At 29.5% G+C, this 27363-nt stretch overlaps 1 protein-coding gene across 9 annotated transcripts in view; it reads left to right on the plus strand.

Annotated features, from left to right (window-relative positions):
- LOC129789639 (broad-complex core protein isoforms 1/2/3/4/5) overlaps positions 1 to 18200 on the plus strand; it is a 64297-nt gene extending 46097 nt beyond the window's left edge. For 4 of the 9 annotated variants that reach the window (XM_055826615.1, XM_055826619.1, XM_055826620.1 and 1 more), the window contains exons 2-9: positions 1059 to 1258; positions 1351 to 1539; positions 3016 to 3163; positions 3295 to 3552; positions 3630 to 3876; positions 3945 to 4087; positions 5620 to 5673; positions 7739 to 8661. In XM_055826615.1, the coding sequence (XP_055682590.1) occupies positions 1059 to 1258; positions 1351 to 1539; positions 3016 to 3163; positions 3295 to 3552; positions 3630 to 3876; positions 3945 to 4087; positions 5620 to 5673; positions 7739 to 8178 (1679 nt within the window). In that variant the 3' untranslated portion in view covers positions 8179 to 8661. Of the gene's footprint in view, positions 1 to 1058; positions 1259 to 1350; positions 1540 to 3015; positions 3164 to 3294; positions 3553 to 3629; positions 3877 to 3944; positions 4088 to 5619; positions 5674 to 7738; positions 8662 to 10154; positions 13094 to 14033; positions 15156 to 17172 lie in introns of those variants that run through there. The other 5 variants (XM_055826616.1, XM_055826617.1, XM_055826624.1 and 2 more) reach the window with 5 other exon arrangements.
- Positions 18201 to 27363: the final 9163 nt, after the last annotated feature.

Genomic DNA, 27363 nt, shown 5'->3' on the forward strand with positions numbered 1-27363 from the left:
ACATTAAAACTCCGTTAAAAATAAACATATGTCTTATTTTTGTTTTTTTCCCACCCAATTGTGCTTTAGAATTTTTTTTGAAACTGTCTTAAAGAAGTTTTTATTTAATTAAAGAAACCGAAAAATAGCCTAATCTAAAGTTAAGTCTGAGTTTATTTTGTAAGAGGAAAAAGTAGACTAAACTTTAATTTTTTCTCTCATTCTATAAACTAATAATAAAAAGAACTAAATTCATACTAACACGTGAATATAAAAGCTTTAATTACATTTTGCAATTTGAATAAGTTGGTTCGTCTTGAGTGATTAGTTTCATTCGTTTAGAGTTTCCAAGTCAGACACAGTCTATCTCTGGTTAAGCTTCTTGAGGTATAGTGAGATGGTGCATTAATAGTTAATGGGAGATAAACACATAATTCAGACACTTCCTCCCCCCCTTTGAAATTGTAATTTGTTGAAAACACAAATTGAAATTTGCATTAAATATTCATTGAGGAATTGGTATTACTTACCTATTCGTTCGTAATCTTTCGGTCTATGAGCGTAGATCTTAAGGTGTGTGATTTAGGTGGCAATGCCCCCCTGTTTTGCTCCACAGATGCTGAAATCAATCAACTTTTAACTATCACAGGGATTCCACCCAAAAATAAAACCACTAAAATCTAATTTAGTTCTTCAACTCAATTCGCAAAAAAAGAATTTTGGGTATTTTTAGTGGGAGATAGTCTAAGAATAAAATGCGGTATTAGTATAGAAAGTGAAATAGAAATAATTTGACGCAATTTTCTTGAGAAAAACATCCAGCACTGCGAGTGAAATATTAATTAATCTTCGTTGTTTCCATTATATTGGGTGGCACACAATAAATATAGATATAATGAGCAATAAATCACACTAAACTTTTATTTTTAGCCTCCACAAAACCCAACTTGTGTGGAATTTTTTTGTCTAATAAGATTGTTCTTATCGGGAATATTTCCATTTGAAAAAAAAGAAGAAGAAATGAATAAAAATTGGCAGCTATCTTATGGGAATTTCTGTTTGTATTTATTTCATTGTAGGAGATTCCGCCAAAATGGTAGACACGCAGCATTTCTGCCTCCGATGGAATAACTACCAGAGCAGCATAACGTCGGCATTTGAGAACCTACGGGATGATGAGGACTTTGTGGATGTGACACTGGCCTGCGATGGACGGAGCTTAAAGGCCCACCGGGTGGTCCTCTCCGCATGCAGTCCGTACTTCAGAGAATTGCTAAAGGTACATTTTATTTCGAATTGATTTGATTGCCCTCTATTGCATTCCAATTAACCTAACCATCATAACATGCTGTTTGTTCTCGTTTCGTGCAGAGTACCCCGTGCAAACATCCAGTGATTGTGCTGCAGGACGTCGCTTTCACGGATCTGCACGCTTTGGTGGAATTCATCTACCATGGGGAAGTCAATGTGCATCAGAGATCTCTCAGTTCTTTCTTGAAGACAGCTGAAGTTCTGAGGGTGTCGGGTTTAACGCAGAAACAAGCCGAGGAGACACACAGTGTAAGTAAACTTTAGGGTATTATTTAAAAAAAAAAATGTTTTATTTTAAGGAAAGGCTTCAGGAGGGAAGAAGAGTTCTATTTAAGGTTCCGTCGTCTTATTACTTGAGCTTTTTGTGGAAATTTTTAAAAATATTGAAGAGGAATTTTAAAGTTAAATTTTAAAGGTTTAGGATTCATATTAAGGGGTAGATTCTGATATAAAACTTTTTTTTTATTCTCTTCCAATTTATCAGTTATAAGATTTTTGGTATTCTGGGAAATATTTTATAAGTTTTGACATTTTTTGAATAGAGTTTTTAAAGAAAAAATATTTTTCCAGGGCTCTTTAAAGTCTGATTATTTTCTGGAATAATATATTCTTTGTTTTTTTTTTATAGAACGATTTAAAAACATAATCTGTCAGAATCTTACAAGAAAACAAGAAAATTTCTTTTCTTTTCTTACAAGAAAGAGAAAGAAAAGTATCAGAATCGACCCTTTAAATGGCATTAAGAACAATTTCAATGATTTTTTTATTAATTCTCAAATTTCATTTAAAAAAAAATCGTCAGTCATATAATTTTTATTTATTTTTTTTGAAAATCATGTCTTTGATCTTATCTCAAAATAACAAAGACTAATAAATTAATGCAACAATAGAAACAAAAATTGTGATAAAGAATTGATTAAGATTGTGATGAAAAAGTCAGACAGTCTAGTCATAAACGAATATAATAGAATGTTAGAAAAACAAACAATAAAAAATTAATACTTTAATTTTACTGCAACGTACCTACATCTAATTCAAATATCTATTTTGTTTTGTTTATTTCATATTTGATTACATAGTTAGAATATTTTTTTATTCAATCTTAATTTTAATTTAGAATCATTAATATATATTTCGATGGAGACGCCTGGTAGCCAGACAGTATACCTATATCTACATTAAAAGAATGTTTGTGTATTTAAATGTGAATGGAGGCGCCGGGTCGTTTTATTTTCTTTTTAGTTTCTTCTTTTAATTAGTCATGAATCAAAAAAGAATTGCTTTTTTAAATCAATGAAAGTCTCCATTTAACTTAAATTAGTACACAAAACAGTTTCACTGCCAAATTATGCTGTACGCCACTTAAGTTTATTACGTTTTTACTATTTAAGTTTTTTTTTCAAATCAAATAAAAATTTTGCAAATGTTTGTTTGCGCCAATATTTCTAGCCAACACCTGTATTATATACATAAAACAAGGTAGATGCCTTGATATTTGTTATGTCTTTTTTCTCAATAAATTGATAATGCAATTTTACACACAATGCCCCAAATTAAACATTTTTTCTTAATAAAAAAAAGTGAAACAAGCATAAAGTAAATTCTAAAAAAAAATTCCAATGAAAAAGATGTAAAGCGGAGGGAGGAGGAGGGAGAGTAAACTCGATTTCGCAGTGCACCTGCATAGTGTGTAATTGTTTCCTCATTTTCTTTGTACACTTACAGTTAGCGCAAGTACAGAATCTTACGAGCTCAGGTGGACGACCACCTGTAAATCATCATCAGAGCTTCACAGATAAACTCGTAGAGGACGCCCTGTTCCCACACGGTGCATCACCACCGCCACATTTCAATAATTTGCACACACCAACCGGTAATTGTTGCACCCAATTTCTCCTCTTGGCGCATGAGGAGCCAACAATTCGCAATTACCATCTTATGCTCATTTTTTTTTCTCTTCTTTCTTTTACTTCTTGTTCTCATGTTAACCCCGTGAAAAACCAGCTCATTCGGGTACGACGGTTAATCAGCTGCTACGTCGTGCTGCGGCCGTTGCATTGCGTCGCGAAAGGAATAATTCAAATCAATCCGATGACTATGCACAGAAGCGGCATCGCATCGACAACGGCATCCTGGGCAACAACAACAGCCCCGATGTTATCAACCACATGCCCCAAATAACAGCCACCGATTTTTCCACCAGTGTCAAGCACAACAACAACAATACGCCACCGCTTAAGGAGAATGATCGCAATGACAATGGTGAGTTTTTGTGGTGTGCCAGTGAGTGGCGCGTTGCTGAATTTTCAAACGATTCAACTAAATTGCAAACCCGGCAGGTTCCAACAATCAATCAGGCAACTCACTCAATACCACGGGCAATGGTCTGGGTTCAACAGGTGACAAAGACAGCCTCACCCCATCACCACCCACCACCCGTGTCCACAGTGACGATGTCAAGGCTGAGCCAATGGAACTTGTGTGCGGCAACAACAACACCGGTAACGATGATCAAAGCAACGATTCTGTGCCAGAGAATGACATCAATCACTCCGGGAATATGTCTGAGACTAAGGGTCACATTAGGTGAGTTTTTCGAATAATTTTTGATTTGAAAATTAATTTATTTAATTGAATTAATTAATTTCTTTCAGCTCACCCAATGAGGATGATCTCGATAATAGTATACATTCTCACACAGCACCACCTTTTCTCATGTCAGACAGCAAATTATTCCCAACGCCAGGATCATTCAACTTCCCAATTTCAGCATTAACTGATCCCTCTGCCCTGGCAGGTAAGTCTTTAAATTTTTATTTTAATTCATTACTGTAAAATGGGGTGAATTTGGGAGAGTTTCTCTTTGAAATTGTTTTCTTTTGATTTGTTGTTTAAATTCAAAGAAAAGTTCTAACACAAATAAAATCTAGAACTTTGTGATTATATTGCTGAAAGTCTTATTTAAAATTGAAGGACTTTGTAAACCAATATTAAGGAAAGCTTTGAGCCAAAAGGAAACTTTTTAAATTGTTAATTGTGGAAAATTTTCTGTTTGTTTTTCATTTAAAAAAAAATGAAGCAAAATTATTAGAAAAATCGTAATCTTTCTGACACAAAATGTATTATTTTCGAAACATTAAAGTATTTTTTATGTCTTTATTCTACCTGTTTGATCTAAATTCACTCCAATTTACGGTATTATCTTATATTTATAAAATAACGATTAAAAATTCGAATAAAAAATTAATTCTGAGATAAGAAAGCTCTACAGAGGATAGAAAAAATAACTTCGTAATTGAATTGGTTTAGTTGCAAATTAATGAGAAAGATTTAGCGACGAAAGAATAACAAGAATAGAAGAAAATCCATTTTTCTTATTAATAAGTTCAGAAAAAAATTCAAATAAATAAAAATTTAATTTTCTTTTTTAAACGACGCTTTTCAACAATAAAAATTTAAGGACATTTTCCAAAATATTCATTTTGAGGGAAATTTTGTTTGTTTAAAAAAATATATAATTTTCTTAAGTGAGAAGTATTAAAGACTGTGGTATTTTTGAATGAAGAATTTTCTAGGAAAAGCGATTAAGAAGGGAGAATGCAAAAAAAAAAAAACGAAACGAAATGCCGCTGATTGCAAAAAAGTTGCGTTTTTCTTACCATTCCCCTTCTTGACCGCTTTTCCGAGGAAATTCTTCGGTCATTAGTTTTTCCAAACTTTTAAAAAATGCGTCCTATTAAATGTTTTAATACTTTGAAAATAATTATTAAAGTAATTGGATAGAGGCGGCTCATAGTAGCTGTCAGGACAATTTCCACTGAAATGAACATCAAGTCTGCTTTAGGCAGCTTTAGGCGCTTTATTAAAATTAAAATTAAACTGAAAAGAAATATTTTTGTGGTTTACAGTTTTGGGAAATCATTTATGTTTTTTAATTAATTTATTTTGAATTAATTGGCATTAAATTCTGCACAGGAAATGTTTTTCGTATAAAAAATCTCTTTTTTTTAATAAAAAGTTACAAAATATTTACTCAATAATTATTTTTTTTGTAATTATTACCCTTAGCTGAAATTGACGTATTAATAATTATTTTTAAAATTAATTTCAAGCTTTTTACTAATATCTTGGACACCACAGAAAGTTTCTTTTTAATTTACTTATTTTTTTCATTTGAAAGCAACATAAATCATCTCCAAGAAAGGGATAAAAAAAAATTAAATAAAAAAAAACGGCAAAAAGATCAACAAAAAATGATTTATTTGCGAATATAAAAGCAAGATTGAATTTTTGCTTATTCTACAATGTAATTTTCTTTTCATCGTTCAGGTTTTAATTCTCAAGCTTTACACTCAGCCGTCGACTTGGCAGGATCGCCTCAAGGTATGTTTAAATCCTACTTTTTTTCTCATATTATTCCCTTTTGCTCATTTCTTCACATAATACTTACCAAATTTATTTTCTAATACCTCAGCTATGAGCAAATGGAATATGTTTTTGGGGAATAGATCTCTCATTTGTGAGTTTCAATTTGTTTTAGCAATTTTCCTATCTCATTTTCATTTTTTTTCAATTTTGTTCTAAATTACAAATAAAAGATTAAAAGAATTTAATGAAAAATATTATAAATAAAGAGTTCTATTCCCAAAATGCATATTTTCGGTGAACTCCTAAAACTATTTTAGGTGCCATTTGATTTTACTCTGCATTTCCATTTTTAAAAAAAAAGTTTCAAATTAATAAAAATAAATGAGATAAATTGAATTATTCATTGGGTGTATAATTAAAAATTCTCCATTTTAATTCTAATGGATTTTTCTGGGAAATGCATATTAAAATCAATGTTGGGAGTTAAAAATGTTTTTATTTTTTATTTATTTTTGTTTTTCCACATAATAACCTTCTGATTATATATAAAAAAAATAATTAATATAATATATTTACTATTTTTAATTTATATTTATTATTTCGACAAACTTCATAACTCCTCTCTTAATAATTGTTATATATATATATTTATTACATATATATGAGAATTTCCGTGAATTGGTTTTGTGTGCTAATTTTGTATCGTATCTCGTGTCATTTCGTCGTGTATGTGTGTTTAAAATGTGTTCTGCTGCATTATGACATATATATATATTTATTATTAAATATCCGGTATACATATAATTTTAAATATATGTATAAATTACATTCAATTTACATAAAATAACTAAATAGTGGATTATTTGTTACCATATATACATTTATTTTTTCGCAAAATATATTTCTTACTATTTACGTTTCATAGATTGTAAGAATAATTTAATTTAAAAAAAAAAAAAAGAAATGAATAAGTTGACATTCCATAGAAGAAGAAGCTGTAAAATGTCAGAGGTAGCATAGTTTAGGGAGAAAGTGTACTAAATTTATAATTAATAGCTGTCAAATTGACATTAAAAGCCGACGTTATGTACAACAATGTAGTAGTTTTTCGAAAGTTAAAACGGTATTCGTTTTATTTAGTGATAATTTGGTATATTAATTCAGACTTCGGATGGCACACGTCAGACAGTTGGTAGTGTCAAACAAATGTCAATGTGACACTGTCAAATTGTCGAGAATTATCAAAATTTGTATTATAACTGTGCAAATGAATGAGAAAAATTTTGTAACGACAGAGGAATTGATCGAGGAGTTCAAAATGTGACACCATCAAAACCAAAACTTGGAAAAAAATACTTTTCACAAAAAATTGAAAAGATAAAAAAAAACCAAAAACAAAACTCATTGGAAAATTTACATGGGAAGAAAATTAGAACTGATAACTTTTTTGCTAAATATAGAAATAATTTAAGGCATAGTGTTTCCCCTTAGTTTAAGTTCACAATGTATTATAAATGAGCAAAACTAGAATATTTTCTTATTTTTTTTAATGGTTTACTAATGGGTTTAGGGTACCCCCTTTTAGCCTTTACCAGATAATATTCCCTTTTAAAAATAAATATTCTTGCATTTGTTCCCTAATATTATTCACACAATGTACATTTCATAAAGTTTTTTTTACTCTACATAATATTTTCTTGAATCTTAATATTTATTTATGTATTAACGCTGTTTAACTAATCTACAGCATATAATTTTTTTCGCTGATTCACATTATATTTAGAAAATTTTCTTACATATAAAAAGGATTTTTACTAGTATTGCGTACACTGAAAAAAAATTTAGTTTGATCACGGTAAATGATAGATTTTTATTAGAAATTCAAAGATTGGTTTTTTAATTGAAAAAAAAGTGTGTATAAAAATAGAATTTTTCGATTAATCCCCTAAAATATAAACCAAAAAAAAGCAAGATAATACACTGCAAAAAAAAGAAAAAGAAGCAATTAAATGAGAAAAAAAACGGTGGTGATGGTGTCAAATCATTGGGCTAATTCGACGTATTTGCCTCTTGTCGTCAGGTCATCTGACGACGTCCACACCACAAATATCTGCTGCGGCCCTTACAATGATGTCATCGTCCGCATCGACGTCATCAGTTCACAATCCCGGCAGTAGTGTGAATGTGGGTGGCAGTGGGACCGCCAGTGGCACAGGCGAAGACTTCCGTTGTGACCCTTGCAATAAGAATCTCTCGTCGCTGACGCGCTTGAAGCGTCACATCCAAAACGTCCATATGCGACCTACCAAGGAGCCAGTCTGTAACATTTGCAAGCGCGTCTACAGCTCACTTAATAGTTTGCGCAATCACAAAAGTATTTATCATCGCAATATGAAGCCCCCACGGGAGGATGCTTCGTCGGCTAGTACTAGCACAACCCCAACCTCAACTGCGAGCAGTGGGGCTAGTTGTAGTAATCCCAGTCGTCTCTTCTATCCCATCAACCATCGGTCGATATAAAAAGCCCCTCCCCCTCATAAACCCCCTGAAATTCCCTCTCGAATACGCGTCTACAAACATTTTTTTTTTGAAAATGGCGCGCCTGAAACTTAGGTTCACAGACTACACTGTAAAAAAATCAAATAGGTGCATTTCGTAGTAAAATCTTTTATAAAAAACATGGAGCAGAAATCTCTAAATCGGGGACAGAATGCCAGACACTTTGATGGGAGTTTACCAGAGCTGTAAAAGATTGCATTACACTGTAAAAAAAATCTTTGCGTAACAACGTGGTAAATTGAAATAAATATAACCATTATTTAATACAAAAATAAACACTGCAAAGAAAACAAAATTTACAGCTCTGGGTACAAACATTACCACTTTAGTTTAAATCTCCATCAATATATAGATTATATATAGAACAGAAACACTGAGAAAATTATTATTTGTAATGTATATTTTACCCCAGATATTGCAATTTTTACAAAAAAAAAAGAAAAATTAACTGCCTCACTTTAAAGAAAAGTATGCAAAAATAATTTTCAAAGTGTTTCATGTTGAAAGCCAACTAACCTTTTTTTTAAATTTAATTTAACATAGTGATTTTACCTTTTAACTAAACAACAACAAAAAAACAAATCGTATATAAGAGAGAATAATATATCTGTTAAAATATTTTTCTACATAATGGTAAACAAAAAAATTGTAATATTTTGTTATAGAAGGTTATTATTATTACAACTTTAGTCGTAAGTTCTGACAAAATTGTTTTACAAATTTTTTTTGCTGATAAATTATTGTAGTTTTTAAGGATGGTTTTTATTATCCAATTAAATGGACGATGAGTACACAATAAATCCGACAGGTTCGTTCAAAACCAATTGGCAGATTCTTTTATCTTATGTTGCCATTGTGCTTAATCACTTGACCATAATGCTGTGTCAAAACATCCACCCCCATTTTCACAAAAAAAAACAATAAAAATGGGCGGTGGAGAGAATGTTTTGACTGCTGAAAATACAACGGGGAGCCACGCATTGGGAACAAAATTAAAGATTGAGACATTAGTGACACTGTGATTTTCAAAAAGAAAATGAAAAACCAAAAAAAACTTGTTTTATTAATTTGGTAAAAAAATATGAACAACAAAATCAGGCCATAGAATACTTTTTGATTTTTTGATTTTGTTTTTTTTTACATTATTTTATTTTTTCTTATTGCAAATCCCCCAGGCGGAATTTTGATTTTTTCTTTTGCCAAAAAAAATTGGAATTTTTTAAAATTATCTCACATCAAATTTACATTCCAAAAAAAAAGAAAAATTTTCATGAGTTAATTGCACTGAAAAAAAATCCAAAAGAAATTAACATCATGGAAATTTGTCCAACCAATTGGTTCCAATTGGTGAACCCGTTGGATTTTTTGTAAAGTACAGAAAATGTGTTTTGCAAAAAAAGACGTTGAAAATGTTTGAAATAAAGAAATGCAATAAAAGTTAGCATTTGAAATGCAAATAAAAATCATTGATTACCCTGGGGTTGATCGCACATAAAGAATTTAATTGTAAATGTTATGAGAAACTTGTTTTCATTTACAAAATAGTTTTACAAGAAAATAATAAGAAAAACAAGTATAATTTTCAAGTGTGTGTGTTTAACTGATCACATAACAAAATCGTCCTGCTTTTACCTTTCTTTTTTTAATTGTTTTTCATAATAAAAGAAAAAATTAGAGAAAAAATCCTTGCAGAGAAAAACCTTTTTTATTCATTTTTTTTTTCAAAATTAAAACATGTTTTCAGTTTACACAATTTTTTTTACGAAATTAAAAAGAAAACAAAAATAAAGCCTGAATAAATTCTTGAAAAATTGAAATATTAAACATTTTTACGGCCAAAATCCAAATAGAAAAAGAAAAAAAAAACAAGAAAAAGTTGAAAAAATCAAAAATAGTCACTACTGTCTCTTTCTTTTTTTCCCGGTGATGCCGAAAAGGTGGCCCCAACTGTGGTGGCGGCAGCGTCGGGGTGGCGCAGTCATCGGTGATGGGTAGTGGCGGGCGTCTACCGCTACCACTGCCACTGACAGCATGCCATCGGTGCGATGTATGTGGCAAATTGTTGAGCACCAAGTTGACATTGAAGCGTCACAAGGAGCAGCAGCACCTGCAGCCGCTCAACAATGCCGTGTGCAATCTCTGTCACAAGGTATTCCGTACGCTAAACAGCTTGAATAATCACAAAAGTATTTACCATCGGCGCCAGAAGCATCAGCAACACCACTCAAGTCAGTCGGCACAGCAACAGCAAAACCCACAGCATCCGTCAACAATCCCAAGCACTGGCTCAATGGCAGCTCCCTCGCTTCAAGTCAAATCATGCATTGAATTCCTCTAAATTCATATTTGCCACACATGAGAGAAATCCTTCTTTGAATTGCATAGAAAAAAACATGTTTTGGTAAAAATTACCATCAAATTTCTTTACCATTGCTACCAGTGTATTTATTTTTCTTTTATACATTTTAACTTTCTCAGTGAAATCAATCAGTAGGAAAGAATGCTATGCACAGTATTATGAGAAAAATCCTTAAATTTTTTTCTTTTCAAATTAGGTTTGAAAATTTCTTGAAATTTATTTGAAAAATATCATTAGAAATCTGAGAAAAGCTTCATTATTTTTCATGTAAAATGAAGGCTATTGTTCCATCTTTTTCATAATTTAATGAATCAGCTAGTCAAAATTTATTCGATTTTGCAAACTTCCTCATACATTGTGCATAATGTCCTTTTATTTAGGAAATTCTTTAATTCAACGGATTCCTATTGTGTACTCTTCGTGGCATTGCAATTTATATTTGAGTTACAAATCTTCCATTTTTATTTACTTTCTAATTAAAATAATTTAATTTTCAAATTTATTTATATAAAAAACAAAAGAAATATAAAATAATTAAAGAAAATAAATAAATAGATGAAATTGTAATAATACTTGTATAAAGAAAAGGTAACTAAAAGTAGAAATAATTCCTAATCTTAAATGAAGAAGAAAAAATAATAAGAAAAAAATCTTAGAGAAAATGAGATAAAAACATACCCTTCTTAATTAAGGAAAAAAAAGGACTATAGGCGGTGCTAGGGTATCGTTAATGAAACGTTTTATTTAAGATAAAAAAAAGAAACAGACTAAATACTTTACGAGCTTATTCGTTTTTTTTTTTATTACCAGAAAAGCATTTGGAAAACTTTTTTTTTTTATTTTTACAAAAATTATTTATTTTTATTTATATAAAAAAAAATTATTGAAATTCTTGAAAAATTCGTCCATCTTCGTAGAAGTCTAAAGAAAAATGTGTTATATTTTCTATCGAGAAGAATAAAATTCAAAACGACAAAGTCGTTAAGTGCTTCTTTTTTATGTAGATAAATTCGTGATTTTTTCTCAAAGAGAAAACCTTCCAAATTAAGAAATTAAAGTGCTTTTGGTTTATTTGAACGCGATCTCCAAATTTTTCTTGAGGATCTAAATTAAATACATCTTATTTTATATCCAAACAGTGCTTGTGAAAAAACTTTTAAAAAGAAATTCTTAGAAAGAGAAAAGAGAATGAATTAGAGAAGAAAATGAAATCATTCGTAAATGGACTGATATTTCTTATTTAAAAAAAATTAATAAACATTCTTTTTAGATAAAGGAAAAGAAGAAAAAAAACCCGTGTAAAGTAGAAGAAGGAAAAGATGCAGTGAAAGCAAATTTACATTAATAGGAATTATATTAGATAAGTGAATAAAGTAAATAATAATTGTGATTAAGTTGTCGGTATAATAATATAATTTTTAGTTTTCGTTACGAGAAAAAAATGCAATTTGTCAAAATTAGGTGAAAAAAAGCAGATATATTGAAAAATGTGATGAGAAACTTAAAATTTACGGAAAAAATTTATTATTTTTTTTAATTAACAATTTGTGATCGTCGAAGACTGATGACTTAAAAATTTAATTAATTAAATTTATAAAAAAATACGACAAATTGACGAAAAAGAAAAATTCGTTGAACAAAAAGTTTCAAAAAAAATCGAAATTTTGTAACAATTGGCCTCAAAAGTCTGAAATTTATTTGATACCAAATTATATACAAGCTCCAATTTTTTTAAATATAAAAAAATATTTACAAAAAAAAACAAAAATTTAAAAAGATTGGCTTGGTATTGACATTTTTTAAATTATTTTTCGATTATATTTCGCGTATATTTTTTACAATATTATGATGATGAAAATGTAGTATGTGTAGTGAGATAGAGGATTAAACAAATAAAAGAAAAAAATATTCATAAATTTTTTTTAAAACCAATATTATTGAGAAGTTTTTTTTCTTTAATTTTTCTTCGCCAATAGAATTAGGAGTTTTCTTTAGTTCATTCAATGTTTATATAACTTTTCCTTGTAACTTCCTTATAGGGCATACCTGTTTTTTTTTAATGTCATTTATAGTAATCTGTCCAAATGTCACCCTGTTTCCAAACTAACTAGAGAAGAAGAAAAGTGAGGAAAAAACGAGGATTAAATACAAAATAATAAATAAAAAAAATAGATTTATCAGCATGAGTTCAATGTTGTGTAAAGTTGTAATAAAAAAAAATATTGATGATGAAAGAGATACAAATCACGTTAAAATAAAACATGAAAAAAATCATTAACCTACAATTGCGAAAACAATAAAAATAGTATCCTCATTATTGAAAAAAAAAAAAACAATGAAAATGGTTATTTTTTGCTATTATTCAAGTACATTAATTAATTGTTTCTACTATTAGTTAATTATCCTGTAAATGTTGTATACGTTGATTTTACTATAATCTTATTTATAATATATATGACAAAAGTAACATATATATACACAATTCTATCAAATATATTATTTTTGCATATATTTCAATGGCGAGTTTTCCTTCAGATTTTTTTTCTTTTTCTGTGCTGCGTTTCACTCTTGCGCCGGACTAAATCAAAACAAATTTATACAAAAAAAAATTTTGAAAAAAAAACATACGCAAGCTTTAAAAAATGTGTGGAACAATATTTAAGTTTTTTTTTCTTTGTTTTCGATTCATTGACAAAATCGAGAAGAAAAAAAATTGCAAAAGGATTTGCAAAATGGAAAGGATAACAAAGAAATATACATATATACACGGCATGCGGGGCCTGTCTGAGGAAAAAAGAATTACTCAAAGAAACTCTTAGGGCGTTACACTGATAGAAATCAATTGTAAATTATACAAATACACACATAAAAATCCGGTAAAACGACAAAATATTATTTCTTGGGCATTGTCCAATTGATGCACACTACAAACTTTTAAAAGAATAATACACTTAAAAAAAATTATAGGCTGTAAGGAGTAAAAGAACTTTAAAAAAAAAAGTCTTCAAATTAATAACCGATGAGCTTTAATTCATCAACTTAATTTTTATACACACTGACAAGCTGTCAATCTGTCTCACTCTGTCTATCACTATCTCTCTTATCTATTTAAGATTTTACATAATATCTATTACTATATATTTTGTATAAAATATATAATACATAGTCAGCTACATTCCAAACTTCTTGGGTGTGTAGGTGACTTTTTTTAAATGGCAAAATATTAGATATTGAATATTTAGATGCAAGCAAAATAGTATTTAGTAGCATTTACAATGACAAATGGTAAAATTTACCATGAATACCATAAATTTATTAAAAAATTACTACGAGACAAAAAAAGAAGAAGAAAGTAAGATACAAAAGTAAAAAAAAAGAAAGTAAAATGAGAGAAAATGGTGGAAAAATCATTTTGTAGTGTGTCGGTGTATTGGATCTGGTATCTCTTGTATTCCAGGCTGTTCACCCAAGAAACTGTTTTCATGTCAACTCTGTGGCAAAGTGCTGTGCTCAAAGGCATCACTTAAGCGGCACATTGCCGACAAGCACGCGGAACGCCAGGAGGAATATCGTTGCTCAATATGTGAGCGTGTGTATTGTTCGCGGAATTCGCTGATGACACACATCTACACATATCACAAATCAAGGCCTGGCGAACTGGATATTAAGGACATAAAGTTCTTTTAGGGGTCGTTTTCACCATCTCCATCGTCATCAACATCATCATCCATGTCATCAGTCCCGTCGCCGAGGCAATCCCTCGCATTCCTCTACGAACCAGATACGACATTACACTTTTTAGCAACAACTGCAACCACATTTAAATCCGATTTTGACGATTCACCAACTCCATCGCATTCAACTTACGATTTTAGCTGTGGCATGTACCCACCAATGGGTCACCACGCTAATATCGCCAGAAGTCTTCTCCAATTTTGGTGTCCGCTAAACCATTTGCGCCAAGGTTAGCCTTTCCTCTATTCACAATTTACTCTTTCTTTAAAAAAAAAAGTATACAAAAAACTATCACAAGTCAAAAAAATCGACAAAAAATTTCTTATTAGAACGCAAAGTAATTCACACAACTTTTATTATACCTACGCATATAACCTCCTCTTTAAAGCATTCCCAGTATCTTCTCTTCTTCTTTCCTCCTACTACGTAAATTAAAGCGCATACTACCTACTATACATTATATAATTTTAAAAGTAAAAGAGAGCCATTTTTTACAACCAAAAATAAATCTCTATTTTCCCACATAGTAATATCTACTTTTACATCCTTACTATGCTGTATCTCACTATCCACCTTCGTTGAAAAAATATATTTATCTCTATTATATAGTTTTTCGATAAATTTTCAATATTATATATTGCCACCTTTATATTACCTACCTCATTATATTCTTATATATACAATGAATTAATTGCAACACTTAATCGGAATGCAGTTCTACTTAAAGTTCCTCTGCTGCTGCTATTACTATTTGCTACTATTTACTATATTATTACAAATTGTATATTCTGCTGTAGTAAACTCTATTTTATATATATTACATTACCTATACAACTATATAAAATTGACAAATAGTTAGTTTAAATCGAATCTTTTTTCATTTTTTGTTTTCACCAAAAAAGGTATCTTACCTAAATATATTACGCCTAAATAAAGCAAATATTTTGAGAGATAATATACAAATAATTTTATAGTGTACAATACATTTATATATAATGCAATATTTATATATTTACTATTTAAATAAAAAACTATGACTTTCTTCCACCTATCATCGACACAGTTTAATGCTTCTATCGATTTTTTTCTTATCAACAAAAAATCACAAAAAAGGTATTTTTAGAATTTTTGCCATTATAGAAAAAAAAAAACAAATTATAAAAAAAAATATATTTAAAAAAAAATATTACAAAAAAGCTGTTAAATAGACATTACTAAAGACACAAAGTTAAATTTGAGTGCATCTCTTGGAGTCTATCAAGTATGATGGAAAAAATAGTTTAATTTTTCATTTCAAAGTAAATATCACGTAAAATTCTTTTATTTTCCACACATTTATTTTGTAAAATTTTCAATATTCGATAAATTTTTATTTTGGGTTCATTTACTCTCGCAAAAGAGAAGAAAATTCTTAAGGCAACGATGGAAAATGTCGCGGAATAGTAAAGTTTTATTTTATTTTTTCAATTTTGGATTTTTTCCACATTCAATGCAAATTGTTTCGGTTAAGATTTTATTTTTGAATTATTGACAATTTTGAGGATGAAAACTAATGAAGAAATAAATTATTTTACTTTTTTTTCAGTGTTATTGAAAAGAAAATGATTTTTCGGAAATAAAAATTGAAAATGTTTGATAAAAATATTTTTATTAAACGAATATCTCAAAGAAAAATCACGTTTAAAAATCCATTTCAATGTGGAAAAAATCCATTAAAAAAAATTGAAAAATTTTCATCTTCAATCGACTTTCTTCTCTAAAAAGAAAATTTAGTGTTTGTGCTTGTTTGCTGTTTTATAACAAGATTGTGCTAATATTTGTCAATGTAACAATTATTTGTATGTGGTCTCAAAATCACACAAAAATGGAAAGAAAAATCTTCAGACTTTTCCTTTCCTTCAACTTTTTTTCTATGTGTTTTGTGCTAAAAAAAAAACTATTTGTGCATCGAGTTTTTCTTTCGCTTTGATCATTTTTTGTTTTGAGAATCTTTTTGGTAATAAAAATTGCATGTTCTGTCTGTTGTTTCAATGTTTTGTTGGCAAAGCACAATAGGTAGGTATAACTTTTCTCTTTATCCTCTACAAACATCCTTTTTTGGCCATTAGAAGATTTATATATTGTACCATTTTCCCTTCAGAATCAACTTTTGTCACACTTGCTTTCTCTGTTGTAACTTATCGCATGAATCATCCCCAAAAATTTATTGGCTTTATTCTTGACTTATTTTTTTTTGTATTCAAATTTACAGTGAGGTACAAAAGTATAAGAACAGATAATTTTTAATTTTCAATTTTGCAGATAAATTCATAATTTGGAGACTTTTAGTTTTTTGGATAAAAAAGTCTCTAAACACTAATATTTGTGCAAGAAAAAAAATGATTTAAATACTTTATTATCCTCACTGTAAATGCTGAAAAAAAATTCGCGGAAATTGACTTGTGCATGTCAATCTTATGTCTTCCTTATTCACTCTTCGTGAAGAAATTAATCTTCTGTGATTAACATTAATTGCAAACATTTCCACTCTCCGACCTACTTCCAATTGTATTGAGTGATCTCTGCTCTTGCTCGTTAAGTCGAAAATAAAGTCAATTCTCCACATTTTTCTGACCTAATTTTTTTTTTCAAAATTTCTTTTATATTTAATTTCTCCTTTTATCAAGCCAGTAACGTAGTGCAAGAGTTTTACTTTTTTTTTCTCAATTCTCTTCAGCTCTGTAGGCGATTTTTTGACGAAGAAAAAAAAGAGACACTAAAATGCAATGAAAAATTGCAGCAAAAAAGAAAATCTTTGAAAAAGCCACGCAAGAAGCTTTGTGAGAGAATATAGAATTTTTTCTTTGTTGTTATTTGCCCAGCAGGCCCCCAAAGTGCTGTTGTATCAGTTGGTACGTCGGCATCATCATCGACAACAGCATCGTCGGGATCGCAATTGCGTATGCCACCACCCACGAGTGGTGGTATCAATGAACCGCAGGAATGTCCCTATTGCCATCGTACATTCTCCTGCTACTATTCCCTCAAGCGGCACTTTCAGGACAAACACGAACAGTCCGACACGCTGTACGTGTGTGAATTCTGCCATCGGCGGTACCGAACGAAGAATTCACTCACGACGCACAAAAGCCTGCAGCATCGTGGCTCGAGCGGTATGCTGAAGCGGCTCCTCAAGACGTCCGCCATTAAGAATGTCCTGGGACCGCATCATGCAGCGCCGCACCCGAGGCCGCATCTGTTTGATTTTGCAGCAGAGCTAGGCCAGCCACCGCCAGGCATTCAATAGACCGACCTCCAGACATCGTTCACGGCGATGTTCTTCGCTACACTCAAGCGACACCAGCGTGATATTTACACCGCTCCCAGTTGAATCAACGTACAACGCGCGCAACCACCCCCTCGTGAAAAGCTGTGCACCACACACACCCAAATGTGTGGACGCTACGTGCAATACACAACAAATACAGCTTGGATTCAAAATAACATACAAAAATGTACTCCAACATTTACAAAAGACACTCAAAGATCCAAAAAAATGAGTGTCTTACATCAATGAGAAAAAAAAATGGACACAAATTGACCAACAAATTATTGCAGAGAGATTTAGGATTTTATTCTTTTAGATATTAAGGGTTACAAAAACAAATGGTAGATTCATTGTCTTTTAAAAATGAAAGAAATTTGCGATAGAAAAACCTTGAAATTCCACACAGATATCCAATCGTTCTGTGTAACAAGATAAAAACCATTGAAGTTCTTTCCTTTTCAAAGTTTCGCCATTAAATGAAAATTTATTTCATAATCGAAAAAACATCTGAAATTTAGGGATAAATTACACGATGTTCACCGAAGAATATTCTTAATAGAATAAAATGGATTTATATTCTAATTTAGGGAGAAGTATTTTGGGATATTTTAGCAAATTAACTGTCGTGAAAATCGTTGCAGTTCTAAATTTGAAAATGTCATTGGCAGTGCTGTCAGAATTTTGACAGATCTCTGTATTTTTGTTGTTCTAACAATTCTAACTGATTCTAATACAGTGTATGAAGATAACTTTATCTATTACTCGTGAGTTATATCTATTAAATGTTTATTAACAAATTCTGATTTTTATGTAAACATTACTTTTTTTAACTGAAATATTGACAGCTCACAGGATTTTGTCAATATTGATAGTGAGCCCATAAATTACCCAAAAAGTACCAAAACTACATTTCAAAGCTTACAAGAATTATTTAATAGTCAATAAGGCGTATGATAACCTCACTTAAGTGACATATAACTGACATACACCGTAATTTTGACATTAAACTGAATTTTAAATGATTAAACTAAAGAATGATTTAATAGAAAACTTTTCATTCATTTAATGAGCTTATTTCAGCACAAATGACTGATTTTTCATTGACACAATTTAAGTGGATTTACTGCCAAATTCTTTACAATTTTAATTTAAAAATTTCCCGTCAATCATCTGTCAAATATGACAATCACACTGACAATGGCAATTTCACACTGATATACAGATAATATTTAAAATGTGCCAATATTTTTTGCACTGAGCTGTATTCAAACTACAAAAAGTTCTTCAGTTGATTTTTAAAATATCTCTGGTATTTCTCTATGATTCACCGCATTTTTCATAGATCTTATCATCCCAAATTAACCCTTTGATGATCAATTGGTTAACACTTAATTCAAACAAATAGATTAGAAATCTTTTATCATAAATCTTTTATCCATCAACATAAATTATATCAAAATAAATAATAAAAAGTAATTTGTCGCCCCTAAAAAAATGGATAAACTGCGGTCATCAAAGGGTTAAAAAATAATCATTTCTTTCAACATTGAGCTGCCAAATGAACAACTTTCAGCAGAGAACCAATTAAATGGTTTCTTTTGCAACCTTAAACAGAGGATCGATCAAACCGCATCAATTTGCAAAATGGTTTCAGGTGTAATAAAAAATGCAAAAAATTTTTAACAAAGAAAAGATCTTCAAAATGAAAGCCCTTCAAGTGATGCCAACTGAAGAGGAGAAAATCTAAACAAATTCCTCAGTGATTCACCGCTCAAGTACAAAAAACAAGGAAGATTAATACAATTTTATTGTAATGTGGAGAAATTTCGAATTAAATATTATATACATATTGCATAACATATTTTAAAGTAAAATAAATATCAAAAATCTTAGTATATTTAAACAAAAAAAAATGGAAATGTATTTTTGTGTCAACATATCTTGATAAAGAAAATTATTTTAAAGTAAAAGAAAAAATATTCCACACTCTGGAGTCATTTTGGACTCTCTGAGTGTGTGAAGCGCTCAGGAGAATTTTACAATTTTCTTTTTTGGAAAAATGTTCATTGAGAATTTGTTTTTCGATGATGGAGTGTCGGGTTTGTTTTGTCTTTAGAAGGCAAAACAAACATCGTGACCTCTAGAAAAGAATTGTTTAATGATCCATAGATATGTGGTGTCAGGATAGTGGGAGTTGTGGCGATAGATTTTCCTTTTTGGGCAATTTTAGTTGCTTCGTTATAAAGCTTAAAACAAATCTGAAAGCTTATCAATTTAATCATATCTCAAACTATGGTGCCATAGAAATTATTTTTTACTTTTCACAACCTGATCAAAAGGAAAAGAATCAACGTCAAAGAGAAAAAAAGAGAATGAGTTTTCCTCAAGGAAAAGTCAAAGAAAGAACAGCCAAGAAAATTCGAAAATCTTCTACAAAACTATCGTAGATTGGATAGGAGCCATCTAAAGTGGGATGAATGTGGAAATGAAGGGATAGATTTTCATCGAAGTACTATTCACTTTGTAATATTTACAAAATGTATAATCATTCACCAATCAATGTAAGGAACTTACATTATTATTTTACATTAAAAAAACAAACCTAACTAAGCTCATTAAATATTAACTAAAAAATATATCATAAAGATACATTATGTATATGTACTCTTTGTATAATATCTTAGCTATATTATATTAAAAAAAAAAACAAAATGAATTCTTTTTAACATTAAATTGAATGAGAGTGAAGAAAATATTAAGAAAAAAAAATACAGAAACAGATAATCGGAAAGCAAAATGAGATAAATTTTATTAGTTTTGACACGGGAATGACTAAAAAAAATTTATTCTTCTCAATCTGTGATGTAGGAATGCTTCTCTGATTACAAAAAAAACATAGTCAGTGTTTTAATATATTTTCAAAAATATTATGTGAAAAAAAAAATATCGAGAATGCGTCAAGTCGTGAAAATGAAAATCCCCTTTGTGAATAAAATGAGAAAAAGAAATTATTCTTTGAATAAAAACAAAAACTGGGTGGAAAATTTAGGTAAAACAGAAATATAAATTAAATTTGTAATAAAGAAATATAAAACATAGAACAAACGTCATTAGACAAAAAAAAAGAAAGAAAGTAGAGAATTTAACAAAGAAAAAGAAACATTTTTGACCAAGTCTTTTCCAGTGAAACAAAAAGAGAAAAAAAAACAAATTCTTCTGATAAAAAAAAATGTGGAACTATATATTTAATTGGTGAATATTGATAAACTGATATTTCTCAAGAGAAAGAAAATCTTTTAAAATTTCAAAATAAAAAAAAAAATATTCATATTATCGAAAAGAAAAAAAATATTTTAATATATTTGTAAGAATGTAAAAGTACTTTTTAAAGTAAAAATGAAAGAATCATTACTAAGAACTCACTCTTTACAAATTCAGGGTACACACATCATTTTACTAAGCTCTATGTTATGTGCCAAAATTTATAGATAGTTCTACTCATTCGAAGAATTAACGAAATAGGGGATGATTACACAAAACCTCATAAAAAAATATTCAGGTATTTATAGTGAGAGACTTTTTCCCTTTTTAGAGAACTCAAAAAAATATTAGCCATATTGCGACACAAATGATTAATGAATTTCTTCAGGAAATTTTTTCTCATGATCAGAGAATTATTATTTTTTTTAACTTTATGATACGTCAGTGTGACACTGCCACAATGTCACAGCAATGACAGCACTGATATGACAGAAGTTAGTGTGACAGCAGATGCCGCGGTGACGTATAGTGTGACAGCGCACACAAGAGAACTTTAGTTCTTTTTTTCTTATATACAAAAAAGCCTGCATTTCACTGCAGGAACCAATCACATTTTACTTTGACACAGACTGTCAAAAAAAAAATTTTTTTTAGAATTATTTCTTAGAAAAAAAAGTTCAAAAAATCAGCTCACGATAGAAAAGTAACATATCAATTTATTTTTTGTGTTTCGCTAAAAAGAAAATTAATCTATGAATGTAATTTATTTTTACGAAAACTATTGTATATTCAAAATTTTTTATATTTGGAAATGTTTATCAAAAAAATATATATTAACCTACATGTATGATAACAAAATTCAATGAGAAAAAAAAATGAAAATCTGTGATTGAATTAATTTTAATGTTATTGATTTAAAGAACTGATTAGACCATTATTAAATTATTGAATTGGATAAATTTTGTTAGTGATTTCGGCTACCAAAGAATTAAAAAAAAACGTGAAAGAAAAATTAACTAATTAATATTTATGGTGAAATTAATGCACTTTTCTGAGAGATTCTTTTTTTGTTCAATTTCAATTTTTTTTTTGTAAAATGAAAGAAACAACACCCCCACACTCAAAAACAGGAGATTAGATACTTGATTAACATATTCAGACACAAACTGTCGCTATGTGTGCCATTGTAAAAAATTTGAAATTTTACAAATTTTTCTACTTATTAAATTAAATGAAAAAAAAATGAAAAACTTTTAAAGAAAATACCCTTTTTACATATCCTGGCTCAATATTTTCCATTATGTTCAACATAAAAGTGAAAGAAAATGAAAACTTGATAAAATGAAACGACAAAAAATAAATTTCAGTATTATGTTTAAAAAAAACTAATTAGAATTACGATTAAAAAAAATAATTAATTGGTGGAATTACACTCAAGAGAGATAAAGTGAAAATTAATTGAAAAAAAAAATAAAATGATGAGAACATGAATGAAGAATGGAAATTATTAATCAGATTCAAACATTTACATGTCACTTGAAATATATTTAAAAATAATTATATATATTTAAAATATAAAAAAGTCCGAATTTATAAATGTAGCATATTATATATATAAAGAATATGATATAAAATATTATAAAATTAAAATCATAAAAATACAAAAAAAATCAGCAGAGTTTCTATCAGTTTATGTCACTCTGTTTATCAATTAATAACAAGTAATTTTGAACTAAGGTATATTTAGGTAAGAAATTTGTTGAAGGAAAAGAGATTGGATAGAGAAAGGACATTCAATAATATATACACCACGTATATGGAATTCTTAAATAACTAAAAAACAAAACAAATATATTGTATGTAATTGTTGTCCATTCACAGGATGAAGATGAGAGTGACGAAAATACTGCAACTAATTTTCAGATTTTTTTTCTATAAACAAAAAGAAAAAGAAGAAAAAGGAACCCGGCGTACTTCAAGTGTGCCAAAATGTGCAATTTTTATTCGAGCTGACACAGTTGTAAAGAATTATAGATAAAATTTGATTTAAGATGAATGGGGAATTTTATTCCGTCAGAGGTGTATTGTACAGCTGAAAGATAAAACAGGATAAATATGGGACACTGAGCCAAGTAAGCAAGACACACAGAAGTGTATAGCCCTGTGAACTGCTAGTATGAGTTTTGTGCCGAGAATAGGAATATTTTTGTAATTTTTTTTATTTAAGTTATTTTTTAAAACATTTTTTTTTAATATTGGTTAATACTGTAAAAGATTTTTTTTAGTTAAATCATATTGATAAAAGAAAATGGAAAATGTTAGTGACACAATTTGTATTTAAGAAAGGTACAATTTGTACAGTGGTGATCGTCAATACCGTTTATTTGAAGATAAAACAAACGCACTTTGCACAAAATGTGAATAAACAATTCCATTTATTCACTATCATTCCAATTATGGCGAACTGGGAAAATTCATTTTTGAAATGAGAATTTAACGATCTTTTCGTAGAGTATTTGATGATCGAAATCGGATAAGCAGAACCGGAGATATGCTCAAAAATGCATCGAGAATGAAGAAATTCAAAATGGCGGCATTTTTGAGTGAATTTTCTGTAATTTTGTGCGCTGATTAAACTCCGAATTCAATAATTTCATGAGATTAAATGTGCCAAATTCCGATCTACAGAAATTAAAGGATTTAAAATAAAATCAAGCTATTAAGCTTCTAAATGAAACTCAAAACTGCCAAAAGAAATAGCAGCGCCATCTAGACAAGCGAACGAATAAATATAGTTGTGATTAAACTTAATTTCATAAACAAAGACATTGAATTCAATGAAATAAAAGAAATAATCAAAAAAATCATTGAAAATGAAATTTCCCAGCGCTGTAGATCAATGTAAATATGTTGGTATATATTTTTTCATATAATCATTATTATGCTTGCAATATAATTTATTCCATTATGGAAATATTATTATTTTTTGAGTTAAATCATCAGAATAAGCCCCCCAGGTTAAATGAAATTTATCAGATATGTTTTCTTTGTTTAATTTTTTTTATATATTTGATAGTTTTCATTTTATTGTACATTTTTTCTTGTAGAGTTTCGAGTATTTTTTCTCATTATTATTTTTCATTTTTAAATTGAATTCTTTAAGGCACAAATAGACAAAGTAAATTATAAAGGTTAAAGAAGAAAAAAGAAACAAAAAATAGAAGAAAAGAAAATTTATTAAATCAACTTGGCCTATCGGAACTTACAGAGTGGGAGTTAAAAATAAAATATTTTTTCATTATTCTCAAAATAAAATCTATTACTAAATAAATCACAAGAAAATGGATTTAGTAAGAAAAATGAATAATTTGAAGGAAAAATGAAAGAAGAAAGCTTTTTGATTTTCTCAAAGCGTGCATTTTCAGTCAACATAGCAAGAAAGTAAAAAAAAAAGAAGATTAAACCCAGATCAAGTTCAAATGCAACCAGTTGCCTTTGAGACAGTACAACATTTTACTAATGTCATTAGTCCTTAGAAGAGCAGTTTCTTCGGAAGAAAAACAAAACACAAAAAAGAAAGAGAAAAATTAAGGATTAAGGTAAAAAAAGAACAAAAGAAACATTTAAAAAAATAAATCAACTCAGGATCAGTAAATTACATTTAACGTAAATTTACTATTTAGTGGACGGACGTGTAGCTAAATATTTCTTTCATATTGAAAAATAAAAGCCAGAAACTATAGAAACAAAGAGATAGTAAAAATTAGCAAATTTTTACAAAAACAAAACTTTATCAAAGGCATTTGCAATTAAAAAAAAGATAACACAAACCCACAAACAAACCTTATAATCGTCTATATAAGGATTATGCATTCAAAAACCCGAAAACATTTAGCGCATTTTACATCGTAAAGTACCTTTTTACCAGCTAATACAGGTGAAAAATACAAAAAAAAATCAACAAAAATCTAAACCCAGTACACTCTAAAAAAAAATGTAAATTTGTCAATTCAACTAAATGTCATGAATTTCACAAAACTTGTGTGAAATTCACAAATTTTTATCTTGTAAGTTTTAAAATATTAAAAAAAATGAAAAGTAAATGGATCACAAAAAAACAATCCTTATTTCATGACTCCAACTAAATTAGTTTAATAAAGTTAAAAGAAAAAAGATATTAAATTGAAGCATTATTGGTAATAGAGAACTAAGGGATAACATTGCATCAATTATTTTGTTAATCAGAGGTATAATATTGTCAAATACAACAAACAAGAATCATGTGAAAATGGGATAATTTTACTTTGACATTATTATTTTTAATCAAGCAGTTGAAATATTTTATCTAAAGAAAATAAATTAAAAATTACTTAGGTGATGAAGGAATTACAAAATTTTAAATGTAAGCCCCTCTTACTATAATAAAATTACATGTAAAAAATGTCTTTTATTTTTTTCTTATAATATCTTAACAAAGGAAGCAAGCTAAGCAAAGATGGAAGACGAAAGGACGCCACAGGTAATTAAGAAATTCTAACCTCAAATATAAAATTTTAAACTATTATCCATTAATTTGCAACTCGTATATCAGCAGAGCATGAATCTCATCACATTCTGAAAATAAAAGTAAATTTTATCTCAATCTCAAAATAAAACCATTGATTCAATTCATCAGTATAAGAAGTTTTGACGACATATTTTTATCAGCGACTCTTTCTTGTCCACGAGTGGCATTACCCTGGCAATTAAGCACCAATTTAGGTTGTTTCACCTGATAACAGACTTATTATTTTGGCGTTTTTTTTCGCATTTTACTTTTTCATGTGTCCGCAGTGATGTGCCTTTCACATCAGTTTTTCGGAAGTTCTTCATTCAAACAGGTGGAAATTTGTGTTTAGTGGTGAAATTATTCTGATTTGTTCAATAATGTGAGGGATTTTGTTGAATAATTTTAATCTGTAAGCAATGTTAAATTTCTGATAATTTAAATTGTACTTGAGGATGATTTTGTAATTTTATTAAAGGCCCAGTAGAGCAGTGGCAAAGCAGACGGTCCCAGTGTCCGTTTGCTCTGTCCCTGGGAGGGTCGGCGGGTTCGAGGCTCGGTGGTGTTCGATTGGCTGTAATGCAGATATGAAAAAAGATCTCATTCGGTCAGGAATGCCCCCACTCGTTCCCACCAGTGCAATATTACAACGAGAGGCAACTCTTAAACTGATATTGACTGCTCTGCACCGTTGCTTGTGATAAAAAACTTATGAATGAGGAATATTCCTAACACAAAGTCACAATGCAACAAAAATGCCTCTCTGAGGTTGACGTCAGGTCGGCAGCCGGTCATTAAAAATCAAAGCCAAAATTTGTGTGTGAGAAGCCAACCCCAGTAATGGGACAAATGGCTATGTGTGTTGTTGTTTTTGTTATTAAAGTTTTTTAGTGTACTGAGACCCCCGAAAACTTTTAAATAAGGAAATTTCTCACCGTGCTCTTGCATGTTCACACTGAACAGTGTCTACTGGGCCCTATCTGAATTAAAAATGAAATCGTAATGTTCCCCACCTTTACCCTAATTTTTCTTTGTTCAGTTTTTCCCAAACATTGATTGTTTTCTATTTTTGTGAAAATACATTAAAATAAAATTTAATACGTACTTGTATGTCTTAGGACCACAGGGGTTAACGTGTTTTTGCGCCAAATGAAAGCGACCTCTAGCGGAAAAATTTATCATTCTGAGTTACATTCCTGTTGAATTACAGAAAGCGCCCAAAAAAGAATGCTTTTACTAAATTTTTGGCGCTTTCTTTAATTTAACAGAAACGATAATTAGAACGATAAATTTTACACTGGAAGGTCGCCTTCATTTGGCACAAAGAACACATAATATAACCCATGTGCACCCAAATCACCTTTTTTGTAGAAACTTACAGAATTAACATCGTCTTTCTATCTTAATCAGATTTTCTTTCATAGAATACATCCTAAAGAAGATATTAAGACAAACATTGATTCAAAGTCAGTTTTATCTTAAGATTTTATTTAAATTTTAAAGTATACACAGTACAGCAATAAATATATCGAAATGCTTCTTGCCGTCTTTTTTTAACATCAATTTTTCAACTTTTACCACACTCGTGGTCTAATTAAATAAAATATTAAATTATTTCATTTATAAAATACATTAAAGTACATTTCATTGTACTACGGATCTTCGGTGTCCATCTCGGTGGGCTGTCTAACGTCCTTATGAAATTTAATTCTGTGTTTAATTGCACCAGAAGTCTCAATTACCCCCTGTAAGCCCCCCATACGTTGTTTTTTTTTCTTTTATTAGAGAGGTAGATGGACAAATAATTAAGTTCTTTGAATTTCCGGCTAGAAGGCTTTGAATTTCCCAAATTCTTCTGGAAAGTTTGTCAACTTTTTGGTTATGTTCAACTAAAATTGACTTAATTTAATCGTTTGTATGCTCCAACGCCTTTTTTCC

This window comes from Lutzomyia longipalpis, chromosome 2 (assembly GCF_024334085.1).
Source record: "Lutzomyia longipalpis isolate SR_M1_2022 chromosome 2, ASM2433408v1".
NCBI lineage: Eukaryota > Metazoa > Arthropoda > Insecta > Diptera > Psychodidae > Lutzomyia > Lutzomyia longipalpis.